Below are 16781 nucleotides of genomic sequence, written 5' to 3'. Positions count from 1 at the left end.
AATAAGAGAGAGAAAGATAAAGGCAGAGAGGTAAGGAGTGAAAAAGAGACCACAAATGTAAACAGAACTGGAAAAAGAGAAGGATGTAGACCTTGGGAGTATAGGCAAAGAGGAGGCAAGGTCCTCACAAAGAAAGAGCATCTTTTGAGAGGCCAGCTGAGAGGGAGTAGCCTCATGAGAAGATGGATTCAGCAGGCTGTGTTTCCCCCAGGCTAAGGCCACCATAGTGAGAAGGCCAAGGATGCTTCAGTGGTAGTGGGTGCTAACACGTTGGTATTGGAGAACATACCTCACCTCAAATGACACAAGGGGAAGGCTGATGGAGAGTGGGGACTCAGAGGAGACTGCAGGGCCTGGAACTAAGCATAGCCTGCAGTAGTGCACTGGGTTTTGTTGCAGCATGAAGACAATGGGTTTTCCCACTCTGGTGGTTGTTGTTGTTGATGATGATGATTGCCTTCGAGTTGAGCACAATACATAGCTACCCTGTGAACAAAAGGCCCGAAGTCTCTCTACAACTATCAACTTTTATCAAAGGTCATAGAGTTTCCTGAGACATGCTGTTTAGGAAGTGGATGCCACCCCCAGGCTAGGAACCCTGCCTCTCTGCTCATGCTGCCTTATCTTGGGTTTGGTTTCTATTCCCTACATACTCAAATGCACTATCATGCACTAGCTAACTCCATGCTAGTCCCTGGAGACACAGAGAGGAGCCAAGAGTCTACGACAGCCACAGAGAGGTGTGAGAAGTCCTCAGACACTGAGAGGAGGAAGATGTCCTTTCTGGTTTGGTATAGCAAGCTTCCGGAAGGGCTCACCTTTGAAAAGGGCTAAGAACCAAGATGGAATTGAAGATGTGAAGAAGAGTAAAGATGTCAAGATGAGAAGTCCACTATGTGAATTAAAAAACAACAAACCACTGCCATCAAGAAAAATTCTAAACCATTAGTTTTCTGAGGCTGGAAGTCTACCAAGGAGCTTTGTCCCTCCCTGGGTAGCTTTGAACTACTGATCTTTGGGTTGACAGCACACATAACACACTTGAGCTCACTCTTTGGAGCAAAGAGTTTGGAATTGGACTGGAACTGGAATTGGAAACCCCTAAAGACCTTGTTACAGTTTCCCCGTGTACTGCCAATTGAACAAAGAGATACGTCTTGGAGAAGGCATAGCCAGAGTGTTCCTTGGAGGCAGGGATGGCGAAGCTTCATCTCATGTACTTTGAGCATAATGCTAGAAAAGGTGATTCCTTGGAGAAGAACATCATGCTTAGGAAGGTGGAGGCGAAGAGAAGAAGACGCTCAACCAGGTGGATTGACATAGTGACTACAGCAATGGGCTTGATTGTAGCAAATTATGAGGTTGGCACAGGATACATGAGGGTTCATATCTGTTTTTCATAGAGTCACTAGGAGTCATTACCAACTTGATGGCACCTAACAACAACACCATTTATACTCTGTCAGAGGTAAATACATGTGACTAGAAAAGTACCTGAATACTCCTTACTTATTTAACTCACTAAGCAACCTTGACATCTACATTTTTGGGAGTCTAATTTTCTACAATATTTTTCCCATCTTTTTTTTAAACCAGTGGATTAAAGCTCTGTAACATAAATTGAATTAAATCCAACTCAAAGAAACCTAAAGCAACTGAGTCCTTAGTGGAAAGACTCCATGTCTTTCTCTTAAAAAAATAGAAAAGTGGAAAGTCAGCAAAAAGAAGAGCCACAATGAGATGACTTGACTCTGTGGCCACAATAATGGGCTCAGACATAATTCAAATTCTGAGGATGGTGCAGGGCCACACAAAATTCCCTTCTATTTTACAGGAGATCTCTGTATTAGAACCAACTCAGCAGCACCTAATAGTAAAAGTACTCTCTGTTCTACATCCATGGAGCTCCAGAGGAAGGAGCTGCACTGTCAATCCAAAGACACGTACGTAGTTCAAGTCTACCAGCTGCTCAGGGGAAGAAAGATAGAAAGCTCTTCTCCTGTGATTTAAAGTCTCTGAAAACCCGTGGGGGGTCAACTATGGGTTGGCTCTAACAGCAGCAATGAGTCTTTACAGTTGTGCTTCTGGATCTCCACTCACCCCTCCTTCAGTTTACACTTGTGGGAAACAACTGACCAGTGCTAGAGGCCTCACAACAACTCTGCAAGATGAACGTTACTAAAATCTCTGCTTTAAATGGTTGCTGGAAGAACACATGGACAAGCTGGGCAAAATGAAAAATTAATAATTATGTTGGGTGAAGGGAAAGGCAATATACAATAAGGGTTTGATTGTTTTTGTCATTGTTGTTAGGTACCTTTGAATTGACTACCACTCACAGTGATCCTATGAACAATAGATCTGTACCTTGTAATAGAATAGTATTAATAAATTCAAGATTATTCAAACACATGGCATAGCTCTAAAAACTTGACCTCCTGGGGTTCTAGTCCAAACTCATTGAACTGTCAAATTAACATTTGTTTAATCCTCAAACCCTCTTCTTGTAATTTCTCTATAGTCATGCAAACTACCTTAAGCTGTCTCTTTACTGGGAAAGGAAATGCATCTTTCCTGAGCTAGCATTTATCTTTTCTAACTGCATTTTTCTCAGCCATATGTTGAGCTTTGGTGGCCTAGTGGCAGGAAGCTGTGCTGCAATCCCAAAAGCATGAAGTTTGAGGCCACCAGCTACTCTGTGGGAGAAGGATGGGCAATAGCTTTCTGTGTAATTAACTGCCTCTGAAAAGCCACCAGAGGGTCAGCCATGGGTCAGTTCCAACTCTATATAGTGCACAACAACATTTGTAAACAGTATTTCTAGTTGTCTGTTTACTAATGACTTCATGGAAACTATTCTTTGGAACGTAATTGTGAACTAGCAATGGCAATATGTTAAATAGATTAACATATAACCTAAATATAAAGACTAATAACCATTCTTAGCTGGTGGGAGGAGTGGGGGATATGAGGTAGCAGGGATGAGGGTAGTGGAGAGGCAATTTTTAGAGAATTCTCTCTGCTTTCCCAGATCAGCAATAAAGTGCTTTGGATACTACAATCCATCTGTATAATTGGCAAGTGACTAAAGAAAGAACCCCTGGTGTTCACTACTAACACTAAGCCATCCTCATCATTGCTAACAGATTCAAAACCATTATTACAATCACTGTGTCAATCTATCCTTTTGGGGTTCTTCCTTTCTTTCTCTGACCCTTCTTCTTTCCCAGTATGATGTCTTTCTCCAAAGCCTGTCCAGATATCATGATTAATTATAATAATCTATTTTAATTAATGGTATAAAATAAGTGTCTATGAATGATTAAATAAAAACATAATATGATTTGTAAACTTTCACTAAAATAAAGAAATATCTCTATATTAAGGACCTGGATAGGTAAGATGGATGGAATTGAGTGCCTTGGAATTTGTCTTGCACTTAGATTGTATCAATAAAAACAGATATCTTTAAGATAGCAATAATGCAGGCCAAAAAAAGCGTTAATTTTTTTCAATAATATTTTATTGTGTTTTAGGTGAAAGTTTGCAGAGCAAATTAGGGTCCCATCTGATAATTTCTGCCTTTTGAGCTTTGCTTTGTTGATTGTACTGAGGAACACTGTCTTTCTCAATGTTTATTAATTTTATAGTCCTATCTATAGTTTGGAAGGAGGAGAGGCATCCACTTCCATAATAGCTTGCCTCTGGAAACCCTATGAACCTGGAGAAAGGACGAAAGGCACCCAAGCATTGAGGACTCTCCTTTATAGGGTCACTATGAATCACCTGCGACTCAACAGCACTTAACAACAACAACAACAACAACATCTATAGTTTGACTAAAAATTGGTCCCAGAGATAAGTTCAGCTCCAGGCTTAAAGGATATCTAAGGACCAGAGTCCTGAGGAGAACAGGATGGGGCTGACAGGGAAGAGGGCACACTGCAGGGTGGATAGAGAGGGCAGAGGTAGCAGTCAGAGAGGGAGCAGGGGTCACCTCAGTGCTTGAAATGAGGCCAGTTCTTAATGATGTTATACAACGCCTTCCCAGGTGACAGGATGTTGACCACATCACTGTGGCCAACCAGAAGGTAGTCTGGAATCAGGTACCCCTCCTCCACCGCACACTGGATCAGGTTCTGAGCAGCCTCCAGTGCTGCATTGTTTGGTGGCTTTTCTATGGAAAATATTAGGGTGTTAAATTTCTTTGCTTCAGACAGAGATAGTTCTTAAATTCCTTTCTTTCTCCTGCCCTCCACCACCAGTAAATTTAATCGTAGTACCCATGCACAAAGAAAAAACAAGATTTCTGTGTTTCCTGATTCCTTTTGCCATAGTTTCTTCTAGAAAGTTAAAAACTACTCTGGAAGAGAGCTGCAGACAACACAGTATTGTATCTGTAGGTGATCAAGCCTCAGCACACGCTTTCAAAGCCAATCCAGTATCATTCTACGTCTTTTGCCATAATTGGACATTATGCTTCATTGAATAGTACCCCAAGTATCAAGAGGTTGCATTTGCAGATGGGACTTATAAAACAATAAAGTTTACAGAGTTTTGTGTTTCTCTCTTGTTTTATGCTATGCTTTGGTATGAATAGAAAGATAGCACCATATGTGACAATGAGTAGTTTGGGGGAGAGTGCCTTGTCTGAGAAGAATTCCTAGGGGTACTCATGCTGTATTGAGAGTCCGATTTAAAACTAAAATGCTTTACGAACACATCTTGAAATGTTCACCAACTTGACTGAATTGCCTTTTCCATCATGTTACCACACATCCCAAATGACATTTCATTACCCAGAATCCTTCTGCTCTAAGTTCATGTCTTACCTACAAAACTGCCTATGAAGGCAATTCCTAGGGCAATATCATTGTATCCGTAGGTGTGAGAGCCTTGGAAATGCCAGCCAACCCCTTCATATACACCACCATCCTGGCCAACCAGGAAGCTAGAATTGAGCAAAGGAAAATTAAGTTTAGCATTGAGGAAAGTTATTCTGGGAAGAATAATTTGTCTTATTCATTCCTTTAATCATTCCTAATTTTATCTATTTATTAGACATTGCTGTAACATCTCACAGGATAGGACAGGGTTCAGACCTGTTGTTCATTGGGTCTCTGAGTCATACTCAACTCTACAACACCTAACAACAACAAAATTTGTGCCAGCAGTGTGCACAGATTTTTTTTCTCTTTTAAAAAAGACCTAAAATCCCACAACTCAAGAGGTGATGATAGATGGGCAGAATTATAGTAATTTGACACACAGAAATATAGACCTTGTCCACTCAACCCTATTCAATCTGATCTCCCAAGGTGATCAATGATCTTTCTAACACTAAGTACAATGGCTACTACTTCTGAATCACACTAAACTTACGGACCACTCTCTTCTTGAAATATTCTTATCCTTTACCTCTGACAAACACAGTCTCTTCTGATTTTCCTCTTCTCTAGTCCTCCTTAGACTCTTCTGCCAAGCTACCTTCTTGGACCCTTTCTTCTAACGTGATATTTCTCAGGACTCTGGTCTGGGTCCTTTTCTCTTCCCACTAAGTATGTTCTCCTGAGGCAATTCCTTCACTCCCACAGGTTCAATTACTGTCCATAAAAGTCTACATTTCCAAACCCTTTCTCCTTTCTCCTTTTCCTAAGCCAAAGAATTAACCATCATCTTGAATGCATCCTTTTCAATCACCCAGTCCAATCCAATGGCTTGTTAGTTCTACTACCTACATATCTTTTAAATTCTTCCACTTCTCTCTATGCTGACTACCACTACTACCTTGGTCTAAATCACCAATATCTGTTGTCTTAATTAATGCAATAGCTCTGTGCTCACGGTTTTATCTCCTTCCAAGCCAGTTGTAGGAAAAAATAGTATGCACAAGAATACCTCCTCCATCCCACCCTGCAAAAAAAGTATCAACTTTCCAAGACCTGATGCACAGAACCTGTGAATGTGCTAGGTTGCATGCTAAGAGGAATTACAGTTGCGAATTGAATTAGGGTTGTTATTGTTTTAAACATGATGAGGTTATTTTTGCTAAACTTGTGGTCCAATGTAATCATGAGAGTCCATATTAGTGGAACAGGGAAACAGAAGAGAATGAATGAGAGATGGCAGCATGACAAGAACTCAACCCACTATTGGTTCTATGGTGAAGAATGGGCCGTGGACTAAGGATGCTGGAAAAGGTAAGATAATAGATTTCTATCCTGGAGACTTCACAAGGGAAAAAAAGCCCTGTGGATGTTAGCTTTCCCTAAAAGTCAAACCCATTACTACTGAATAATTTTAACTCATGGCAAGCCCAGATATTATGGAGCACAACTGCTCTATAGAGTTTTCTTGGCTGTCATCTTTATGGAAACAAATTGCCAGTGTCTTTTTCTGCTCAGCTGCTGAGTGTGTTTTAGTAGCTAACTAATGAGCAACCAAGTACAAACCTTTTTTTTTTTTCACCCAGGGACCTAACTTCATCCAAATAAGACCCTTTTGGAATCTGCCTTCTAGAACTGTAACATAATAAATCTGTGCCTTTCCCAAGCAGTATAAAAATATAGAAGTGATTTGTGACAGCAGCAATAGGAAATGAATATGAGCAGTTGACGTGGTTGGGTTTCTTTTTTAAGAAAAGTAGATTCTAGTGCAAAAATGAATGAATGGAAATCCAAAGTCTGTAAATTTTCATTAAAAATAATAATAATTTAAAAAAATTCCCATGTTAAAAAAAAGCAGATTGTATTTTTTAAAGTAGATTCTTTTATAGGAAACTTTAGTGGTCTAGTTGTAAGAAGCTATGCTGCAATTCTGAAGGTACACAGTTTGAGACCACCAGCTCCTCTGTGGCAGAAGGATGGGCAATCTCTTCCCATGCAGTTAACGGTCTTTAAAAATCCACCAGAAGGCCAGCTATGGGTCAATTCTGACTCTATGGTACTCAACAACAACAGATTCTATTATATTTACTAGGGTTCCTGGTGACACAATGCATAACATATCGAGCTGCTAACAGAAAAGGTCAACAGTTTAAATTCACCATCTGCTGTGAGGAAGAAAGATGAACCATCTCCTCCCATAAAGATTTAGAGCTTTGGAAACCTGGTGAAGAGTTGCTAGGAGTTGAAAACTTGGCTTTAGTATTACTGAATGGTGTTACCATTAGCTTCCAGTTGTCTTTCATGTGGAATCAGGTTCTCAGAGTCAATTACAAGACCCCTCACCATGTGATTCATCTATTTCTCCAGCCTTTCTTCTTCCCTCTCTTTTCTTTAAAAACTAAATTTTTAGACAAGTCAAACTTTTTTCGTTCCTTAGAATTTCATGAAACAACATATGAGCAAGTGTCTCTGGTGATGAAGGAGGAAGTTCAAGTTGCTCTGAAAGGATTGGCAAAAAAAAAACAAGGCTCCAGGAGTTGATGGTATACCAACTGACATATTTCAACAAACAGACACAACCCTGGATGTGCTCATCAAGTTGTGCCAAGAAATCTGGAGGACAGCCACCTGGCCAACTGAATGGAAGAGATCCAAATTTTTCCTATTCCAAAGAAGGGTGACCCAACAGAGTGTGGAAATTATTGAACAATATCAATGATATCACATGCAAACAAGATTTTGCTGAAAATTATCCAAAAATGAGTGGAGCAACACATCAACAGAGAACTGTCAGATGGGCAGGCTGGGTTTAGAAGAGGCTGTGGTACTAGGGACATTATAGCTAATGTTAGATGGATTTTGGTAGAAAGCAGAGAGTACCAGAGGAATGTCTAGCTGTGCTTCATTGACTATGCAAAGGCTTTTGACTGTGTGGATCACAACAAACTGTGGCTAACTTTGAGAAGAATGGGAATCCCAGAACACTTGATTATACTTATGTGAAATCTATACTTGAACCAAAAGGAGTCATCAGAACAGAGCAAAGAGACACTACATGGTTCAAAATCGGGAAGGGTGTCTGCTAGGGATGTATTCTGTCTCCACACTTTTTCAATCTGTATGCAAAACAGATCATCTGGGACACTGGGCTGAACAAGGAGGAAAGTGGCATCAGGATTGGAGGAAGAGTCATCAACAACTTGCATTATGCAGATAACACAACCTTGTTTACTAAAACTGAGGAGGACCTGAAGCGCTTGCTGCAGAAGGTCAAGGACTACAGCCTTCAATATGGATTGATGCTCAATAGCAAGAAAACAAAGATTCTCACCACTGGGCCAATTGGCAGCATCATTATGGATGGTGAAGAGATTGAGATTGTTAACAGTTACAGCTTGCTCAGCTAATCAACACTCTTGGCATCAGCAATCAGGAAATCAAAAGATAAATTGCATTAGGTAAATCTGCTGTCAGAGACCTCTCCATAGTACTTAGAGGCAATGATGTCAGTCTAGAGATTAATGTGAGCCTGATCCAGGCCATGTTCTTTGCCATTACTTGCTATGCACCAGAGAACTGGACAATGACTAAGGATGACAGAAGAAGAATCAATGTCTTTGAGTTGTGGTGCTGGAGAAGAGTCAAACATGTCATGGACCACCAAGAAAACAAATAAATGTGTCTTGTTGTTGTTGTTGTTGTTGTTAAGTGCCATCGAGTTGTAGGCGACTCATAGCAACCCTATGAAGGAAAGTCCTCCACACTTGTGTGATTTCATCCTCTCTCCAGGTTCATAGGGTTTCCGGAGGCAAGCTTTTATGAAAGTGGATGCCACTCTTGCTTCCAAGCTTGTTTTAATCAGGGAGCTACACCAAACACTGTCCACCGTGCTTAACCATTAACACATTTGACAGACACATCAGTGTCACAGTGTTCAGCTTCACAGCAACCACAAGTTACCGCTGTAAGGCAAGTGGACACACGAGTGAAACCAAGTCTTTCCTGAAAGTCTAGGATTTTGAAGCTGCATCTCACATACTTTGGGCATGTGATAAGGAGGGATTGATCCTTGGAGAAGGACATCATATTCAGAGAGGTGGAGGGAGAGCGCAAGAGAGGAAGACCCTGGATGAGTTGGATTGATACAGTAACTAGGGAAATGGGGGAAGGTGTGTCAGAGTCAACGAGACTGGCTTAGGATAGGGCAGGATTCAGAGCTGTTGTACACAGTGTTGCTATGAGTCACAAGCAACTTGGTGGAACATAACAACAAGAACATAATTGTGCAATGAGATCAATAAAACTAGAAGTATAGAATTCTAATGGTAGAGAGAGCAAGTTTGGAATAGGACCAGACTAATGTAGGGTCTAGGTAGGACGTATGTCTTACAAAGGAATCATATTTTAAAAAGGAATCCTTGACAGTAATCCTAAAGAATTCCTTACAGTTGTTTTATTATTACTAGTTCTAGGGCCCTCAAGCACTTATGGAGAAACTACTCAGAAGAGATAAGTAATTCTCAGTTATTCCCTGAATGATACATAGTCCAAAGTTTTGTCGAGGCTAAAATGATGCCACTTAGGCAAAACCTGGTTCAAAAGACCACCACCAGAAACATAATAAAATGTAAAAATCCCAAGCTCACTGCTTTCTAATCAGTTCTAACTCATTGAGAGCCTTCATCAGGTTTCCAAGGCTTCATATATTAACAGCAGGAGACTGTCCCTCTTTCTCCCTCCATCACTGGTGCACTGAAACATGAGAGACAAATGGTCTTTTGATGGCCATGCTATGAATTACACCACCTGAGCTCAGGAAGTATCAGTTCTCATCTTTCACTTATATACCCTGCTTGTCCTGAAATGAAAGCCATGGTTCCACTGACCCCACTTACTGATATGCAATATCACAGAAGTCCCTTTTGTCGATGTGAACGGACTGTATGTCTCGGATGCGAATCTGGCAGTCCACAGACACATTGCAGCTGGTCTCCGCAGTGTGAATGATGATGACGTACCTGGCCGGGAGGTCCATTTTAGGGCACTGTGTTTCTCTAGCTCCCCACACAGACCGTGTGATGATGTTGGGGCAAACTACAGGAAAGTGAAAAATTTTTTTAAGGGGAATTTTATTTTTTTTTTAAAGTAGCTCTGTGTGTACGAGTGTATGTGTCTCTAATTACTCACTTATACATAAATCTGGATATGTGCAGCTGCCCCGTTTTCATGTTTTATTTTCCCCCATAGTTTTTATGTGATTTGAAAGAAAATGTATTTTACTTGCTGATTTGTTTTCTGATTTCATTTACCTGAAGATAGAGGGTTTGTCTCTTTTGTTCCCAGCTGTATGTCGAGTACTCAGAAGAGTGTCAGGTTTCAATAATATGTGTTGATTGAGTGAAATCATGTACCCATATCTATGTATTTATGTTAGTAAATTATTCCAGGTTCTATTATTCTAGTAGGATGGAGAAGAAGCCAAGCATCTCCAATGTCTTCAAATCTCTATGTTATGATAGACGTGAGACATGTTCTCGAGCCAAGAAGTCAGTGATAGCCAATAGGAAAGCATGTTCCCAAACAGGACTACGGTCGTAACAGAGAGAAGAGTGAGGTGGGATTGAGGGCCTTACCTTTCATGGGCATCACTTGCTGTTGAGGAACAAGGCAGATATCATTTTGCAGAATAAGAGGCTGAATGTACCTGGGTGCCAGGTGCCCCTTCTGGACGGCATAGGAGATGAGGTCCTCTGCAGCTGATAAGGCAACAGGACTGGGATTGCTACCTGAAAGGATGACAAGAAACACAGCACTATCAGGAAGACAACCCAGCCAGGTCTAGAAACTGAGAAGGAGAATAAAGTGATCACTTGTCCCTGAATAGTTGGTGGACAGGAAGAGAGGAAGTAAGTAAAAAGCTAGATCAGAGGACCCAAGAGGCAAGGGACTACCTGGACAGAGCTCCCAGCAGCCAAGGTTGGAAATCTCTTCTAAGCACCAAGCTAAGACTTAGATTGTTCATTTCCTCTCTAGGTGGAAGCCTAGAAAGCAGTGAAAGCTACATACAAAGGGAGACCCACTTGGGCAAGCAAGGTGGAACCTTTAGCATTAATTTAACAGGTAGTTCTCATAACTAGGCATGCAGCAAGGGATTTTTTTTTTCATCTATTAACTCACTTAATTGTCATAGAAAATCCCTGTGTTCTAGCTCCAGTTGGCAAATCAGGACACTGAGTGTGCCCATTCTCAAACTTCCTTGCCCTGCCTTTCTGCTAGGGAAGCTCTGAAGGAATAGAGAGGCCACGTTTTTCTGATTCTGTCAGCAGCAGCAACAGTCAAATAATTGCAGACTCCAGAAATGATAGCAAACATCTGTGAGCTCAACCAGTGTCAATGGTGGTGGCAGCAACATTACTAAAGTTCAGGCAAAAGATGAGAGAAAAAGACACAGATGCCATGTCACAGAAGCCAAGATGTCATCAGAGAAGACATGTATGATACAGGCTGAACAGACAAGAATGTTTGAGGTGAAAGAATAGTTGAAGTAAATATAGACAACTCTCTGGAAAAGAGTTAGCAGAACATGACAGTTACCCATCTTATTTCCAAAAAAGGCAATGCCCAAAGAGACATTGTTGTAGCCTTGGGTGTGTAGACCTTGTATGCTCCAGCCAACACCTTCATATACCCTGCCATCATCACCAATCAGGAAGCTGTCAATTAAGAATATGTAGACTTAATGGATAATCCTTGTATCAGAAAACCTATCATAATCCTTAGACAGGAAAGGGGTCCTTATTGTTGTTATTGGTGGGTACTGTCCATTGTCTATGACTCATAGCAACATCATGCACAACAGTACAAGTAAATATTATGCTTCAATAACACCATGGTGAGGAGGGAAAAGAACACATTTTAGACCTCCAAGAGGTGTCATTTGATCTAGGTGGTCATTGTATCAGCATCAGATTCATGGTGACTCTATGCACAATGGACAAAGCATTGCTTGGTTTGTTTTACATATTTATAAAATTGTCATTGGTTGAGTTCTAAAAAACAGATCATGATTACCTTTCTTGCTTGTCTGACTTAGTTTTCAAGTTCTAAGTAAACCTTTTTAGCATCACATTAACCAGTCAGTCATAATTGGTTCACAGGCAGTAGCTCTCTGTTGGCTAAGAATCAAAGGTCTTGTCATGATAGGCAAGAATCCTACCATTAAATCACGACTGCCTTCAGAAGATGTAAGAATTTATAACTTTTTTTTTACTTAGCTTGGATGTATTTCCAGCACCTCAATTAAAAAAAATATTCACTGGCTTCAAAGTAGAATTAGAATGTGTGACTCTCAAGTATTCAAGAACATTGATACTATATTTTTCAAAGACTTTAACATTTATCATAAATGTCTTTCATTTGTTTGGTTTGGGTTTGTAGTTATTTGTGTTTTTACTAGTAGGACCAATTATTCGAACATCCTTTAAAATAAAACCAGTTGAGTGAAGGGAAAGACAATGTACAATAAGAATTTGAGGAGACATTGTTATTAATTACATTAATCAATTGCAATTAATGTTATAAAACAAAATATGTCTGAATGATTGAATGAAAACCAGCATGGTTTGTAAAACTTTTGCTTAAACAAAAGCAAACAAAATCATAAAGGAGAAAATCCACCAATCAACAGAATTCATAAATTTCTTTAGTTATTTTTTTAGGAATTCTTCTAGATTCTTCTTCACCATAAGAATTTGTCTATTGTTTTTACTTCGGCTAATTCACTTCTATCTATTATATTATTCTACAACTTATATTTGTGCATCCTAATAGGGAACACTTGTAGCTAGCGCTAAGATGCTGAACTGCAGTCTCAGAGGTATGATGTTCAAATCCACCAGCTGCTCCATGGGAGTAGTGTGAGTAATCTCCTCCCATGTAATTTTCTGCCACTAAAAAGTCCCTGGAGGTTTAGCAATGGGTCGGTTATGACTCAGCTGAACACAATAACAATAAATGCATGGACTCACTAATGCGTTCTAGGAAATTTGGAAGAATGCTACCTGGCCAACTGATTAAAAGAGATTCACATTTGTTTCCATTTCCAAGAAAGGTGATTTGACAGAATAGATTCACATCTGTTCCCATTTCCAAGAAAAGTGATCCAACAGAATGTGGAAATTATTGAACAATTTTATTAATGTCACATGCAGGCAAAATGTTGCTGAGGATCATCCAAAAATGGCTAGAACAGTACATCGAAAGAAAACTTCACAAGTTCAAGCTGAATTTAGAAGAGGATATGGCACCAGGAATATAATTGCTGATGCCAGATGGATCTTGGCTGAAAGCAGAAACTACCAGAATATTTATTTTGCTTTATTGACTATGCAAAGGCATTTGACTGTGTGGATTACAGCAAGCTACAACTAATATTGAGGAAAAAAATGAGAAGACCAGAATATTTAGTTGTGCTCATGCAAAGTTATACCTAGACCAAGAAGCTGCCATCAACAGAACAAGGGAACACTGCATGGTTTAAACTTACCTAAAAATGCATATCAGGGCTACGTCTTTTCTTCATACCTATACAATTTGACTGCAGCTTTCAGTCTGGACTGAGGCTCAATGTCAAGAAGACAAAAATTCTTACCACTGGACCAATCAGTAGTATCAGGATGGATGGTGAAGAGATTGAGATTGTTCACAGCTTCAGTTTGCTCGGCTCCATGGTCAACACTCTTGGCACCAGCAGCCAGGAAATAAAAAAACAAATTGCGATGGGAAAGTCTGCAGTTAGGGACCTCTCTAAAGTACTCAAGAGCAACGGTGTCTCTCTGGAGACTAAGGTCCGCCTGATACAGGCCATGGTCTTTGCAATCACTTGTTATGCATCAGAGAGTTGGACAATGGCTAGGGGGGACAGAAGAAGGATTGACGCCTTTGAGCTGTGGTGCTGGAGAAGAGTATTGAATGTTCCATGGACTGCCAAGAAAACAAACAGATCCATCCTAGAGAGGGTTAAACCAGGCCACTCCTTGGAGGCAAGGATTCTGGGGCTTCGTCTGACATACTTTGGACATGTTGTAAGGCGAGACAGGTCCTTGGAGAGGGACATCATGCTTGGTAGGGAAGAGGGACAGCGCAGGAGGGGAAGACCCTCTATGAGGTGGATTGATTCAGTGACTGGAGTAATCGGGATGGGTGTGTCAGAGGCAATGCGATTGGCACAGGATAGGGCAGGGTTTAGGGCTGTTGTACATAGGGTCGCTATGAGTTGCAAACGACTCGACGGCACATAACAACAACAACATACAATTTGAATACTGAGCAAATAATTTGAGATACTGGACTTTATGAATTTTAGTATATGTGCTGCCGAAGCAAGCACAAGAGACTGGACTTTATGAAGAAGAAGATAGCATCAATATTAGAGGAAGACTCGTCAACAACTTACATTATGAAGATATACAACCTTGCTTGTTGAAAGCAACGAGGACCTGAAGATCAAGGACTATAGCCTTAAATATTAATTGCATCTCAACATCAAGTAGACAAAAGTTCTCACAATTGAACCAGTAAGAAACATCATGCTAAATGGAGAAAAGATGGACGTTGTCAATGATTTAATCTTACTTGGATCCACAATAAACACCCTTCGTACCAGAAGCCAGGAAATTAAGAACCTCATTGTACTGAGAGAGTTTGTAGTCCAGGACCTCTCCAAAGTCCTGGAGAGCAAGGATGTCACTTTGAAGACCGAGGTGTACCTATTTTGAGTCATAGTCTTTTCAATCACCTATTATGAATCTAAGAGTTAGACAATGAATAAGGAAGAATGACAAAAGAATGGACACCTTTGATTTGTGTTGGAGGAGAATACCGAATATCTCATGAATAGTCAAAAGAACAAATAGATATATCATTGAGAAAGTGCAGCCAGAGTACTTCTTAGAGGCAAGGACGGTGAAGCTTTATCCTACATATTTTGGGCATGTTGTTAGGAGGAGCTATTCCTTGGACAGAAGTGTCATGCTTGTAAAGGCAAAGGGTAAGCATCAGAAAGGAAGATCTTCAATGAGATAGATTGACACAGTGCCTGGGGCAATGAGGTCAAGTGTGTTAGAGATAAAAATGGCACAGAATAGGACAGAGTCCAGATCTGTTCACAGGATCACTAGGAGTTGTACTTGACTCAATGGCACCTAACAACAATTTTTTTCAGGGAGCTCTGGTGACCTAGTAGGTGAAAGATTTTATAGTTTCTATTTTCCTAGATTCTTATGTCTTGCATTCCATGGTGGACTAGTGGCAAGGAGCTGCCCTGCTATCCCAAAGGCACGTAGTTCAAGGCCACCAGCTGCTCCATGGTGGAAAGGTGCACAATCTCCTCTTGTGCAATCAACTGCCTCTGAAAACCTGCATGAGGGTCAGCTATGGGTCAGTTTTGACTCTATGGTACCCAACAATAACAACAACATTCTATGTGCCAATTATTAATGGATATTTACTGCTGTTTCTTCATATTTTGGGACAGGTATTTCATTGGGTATAAACTTTGCACTACCTGTGTCATTAAGATAGATTCTACTTTTTGGAGGTATCAACTTCAACAGTTGCATTCTGAATACCTTCCAAATTAAGGAGTTCCTCTTACAAGACTGTATAGGACAATGTTTGCTGTTACTCAGAGGGTTTTAGGGTTCTGTTATTTCAGAAATATGTGAACAGGACTGATTTTTAGTCTATAAAATTTACTGAAATCTGCCTACCATGGATGAACCTTCTGGTATTCAAGTACAGGTAGCATTGCTACCAACATCAGAGCAAGTTGCCACAGAATGACAAACTGACAGATGAGTGATGAATCAAACAATCATATAATCTACTAAGCCAAAAGGACAAACTGAAGAAGAATAAAATTACACTAATCATAAAAAAAGAACATTTCAAGATTTGTCCTGATGTTCAATGCTGTCAAGAATAAGAAAAGAACCATACCCATATAAGGAAGACCTATTAATACAACTATAATTCAAATATATATGCCATCTATTAAAGTCAAAGATGAAAAAATAATGAGGTTTTCTACTGACTTCTGCATTCGGAAATTGACGGAACATGAAAGAGATGCAAAAATAACAATTAGTGACTGGGATACAAAAGTTGGAAGCAAAGAAGACTGAAAGTGGAGAAAGCTGGGCATGATGACAGAAATGAGGCCAGAGATCACATGATAGTTTTATGTAAAATCAATTATTTAGTCATTACAACTATCTTTAAAAAAAAACAAACTAACAACTTGAGAAGACTATACACAAGAACTTTGTCTCATGAAAGATACAGAAAACAAACTGACTATAGGTTTGGAAAGTGACAGTGAAAAGATTCTGTATCAACAGTCAAAACAATGCCAGGAAGCAACTGTAAAAGAGATCAGCATATCTATAAGAACATGTTCAAGTTGAATACAAGAATATATTCTATTGAATACATGGAATGATTCTATTGAATGAGTGGAATACATTACATTCAGGTAGAAGTTCAACTTAAAAGTGAAGAAAATTAAAACAAGTACACACAAGTCAAAATATGGTCGTGAATTTATACCACTTGCATTTAAAAATCATTTCAATGCACACCCATGTTTATTGCGGCTTTGTTCTCAATAGCAAAGAGCTGGAAACAACCCAAGTGCCCATCAACAAACAAATGGATAGAGAAGCTCTGGTGCATTCACACAATGGAATACTATGCAGCATTGAAAAACAAGAAACTCATGAAATATTATACAAAATGAATGACCCTGGAGGACATTATGCTGAGTGAAATATCTCAGTCATAAAAGGACAAATATTGCATAGGGCCACTGTTGTAAAACGGGACTGACATCGGGGT

At 39.9% G+C, this 16781-nt stretch overlaps 1 protein-coding gene across 1 annotated transcript in view; it reads right to left on the bottom strand.

Moving 5' to 3' along the window:
* Window positions 1-3998: 3998 nt before the first annotated feature.
* Window positions 3999-16781, bottom strand: part of PGLYRP3 (peptidoglycan recognition protein 3) — a 28584-nt gene continuing 15801 nt past the window's right edge. The window contains exons 4-8 of the mRNA XM_006895892.1: window positions 11481-11599; window positions 10520-10672; window positions 9782-9980; window positions 4833-4951; window positions 3999-4177 (exon numbers count right to left, since the gene is read on the bottom strand). Coding sequence (XP_006895954.1) covers window positions 3999-4177; window positions 4833-4951; window positions 9782-9980; window positions 10520-10672; window positions 11481-11599 — 769 coding nt within the window. The remainder of the gene's footprint in view (window positions 4178-4832; window positions 4952-9781; window positions 9981-10519; window positions 10673-11480; window positions 11600-16781) is intronic.

Source organism: Elephantulus edwardii, unplaced genomic scaffold (assembly GCF_000299155.1).
Source record: "Elephantulus edwardii isolate Elephantulus edwardi_28Jun2011 unplaced genomic scaffold, EleEdw1.0 scaffold00176, whole genome shotgun sequence".
Classification (NCBI taxonomy): domain Eukaryota; kingdom Metazoa; phylum Chordata; class Mammalia; order Macroscelidea; family Macroscelididae; genus Elephantulus; species Elephantulus edwardii.
The sequence above is the reverse complement of the archived record's forward strand: the minus strand, read 5'-3'. Positions and strand labels throughout refer to the sequence as shown.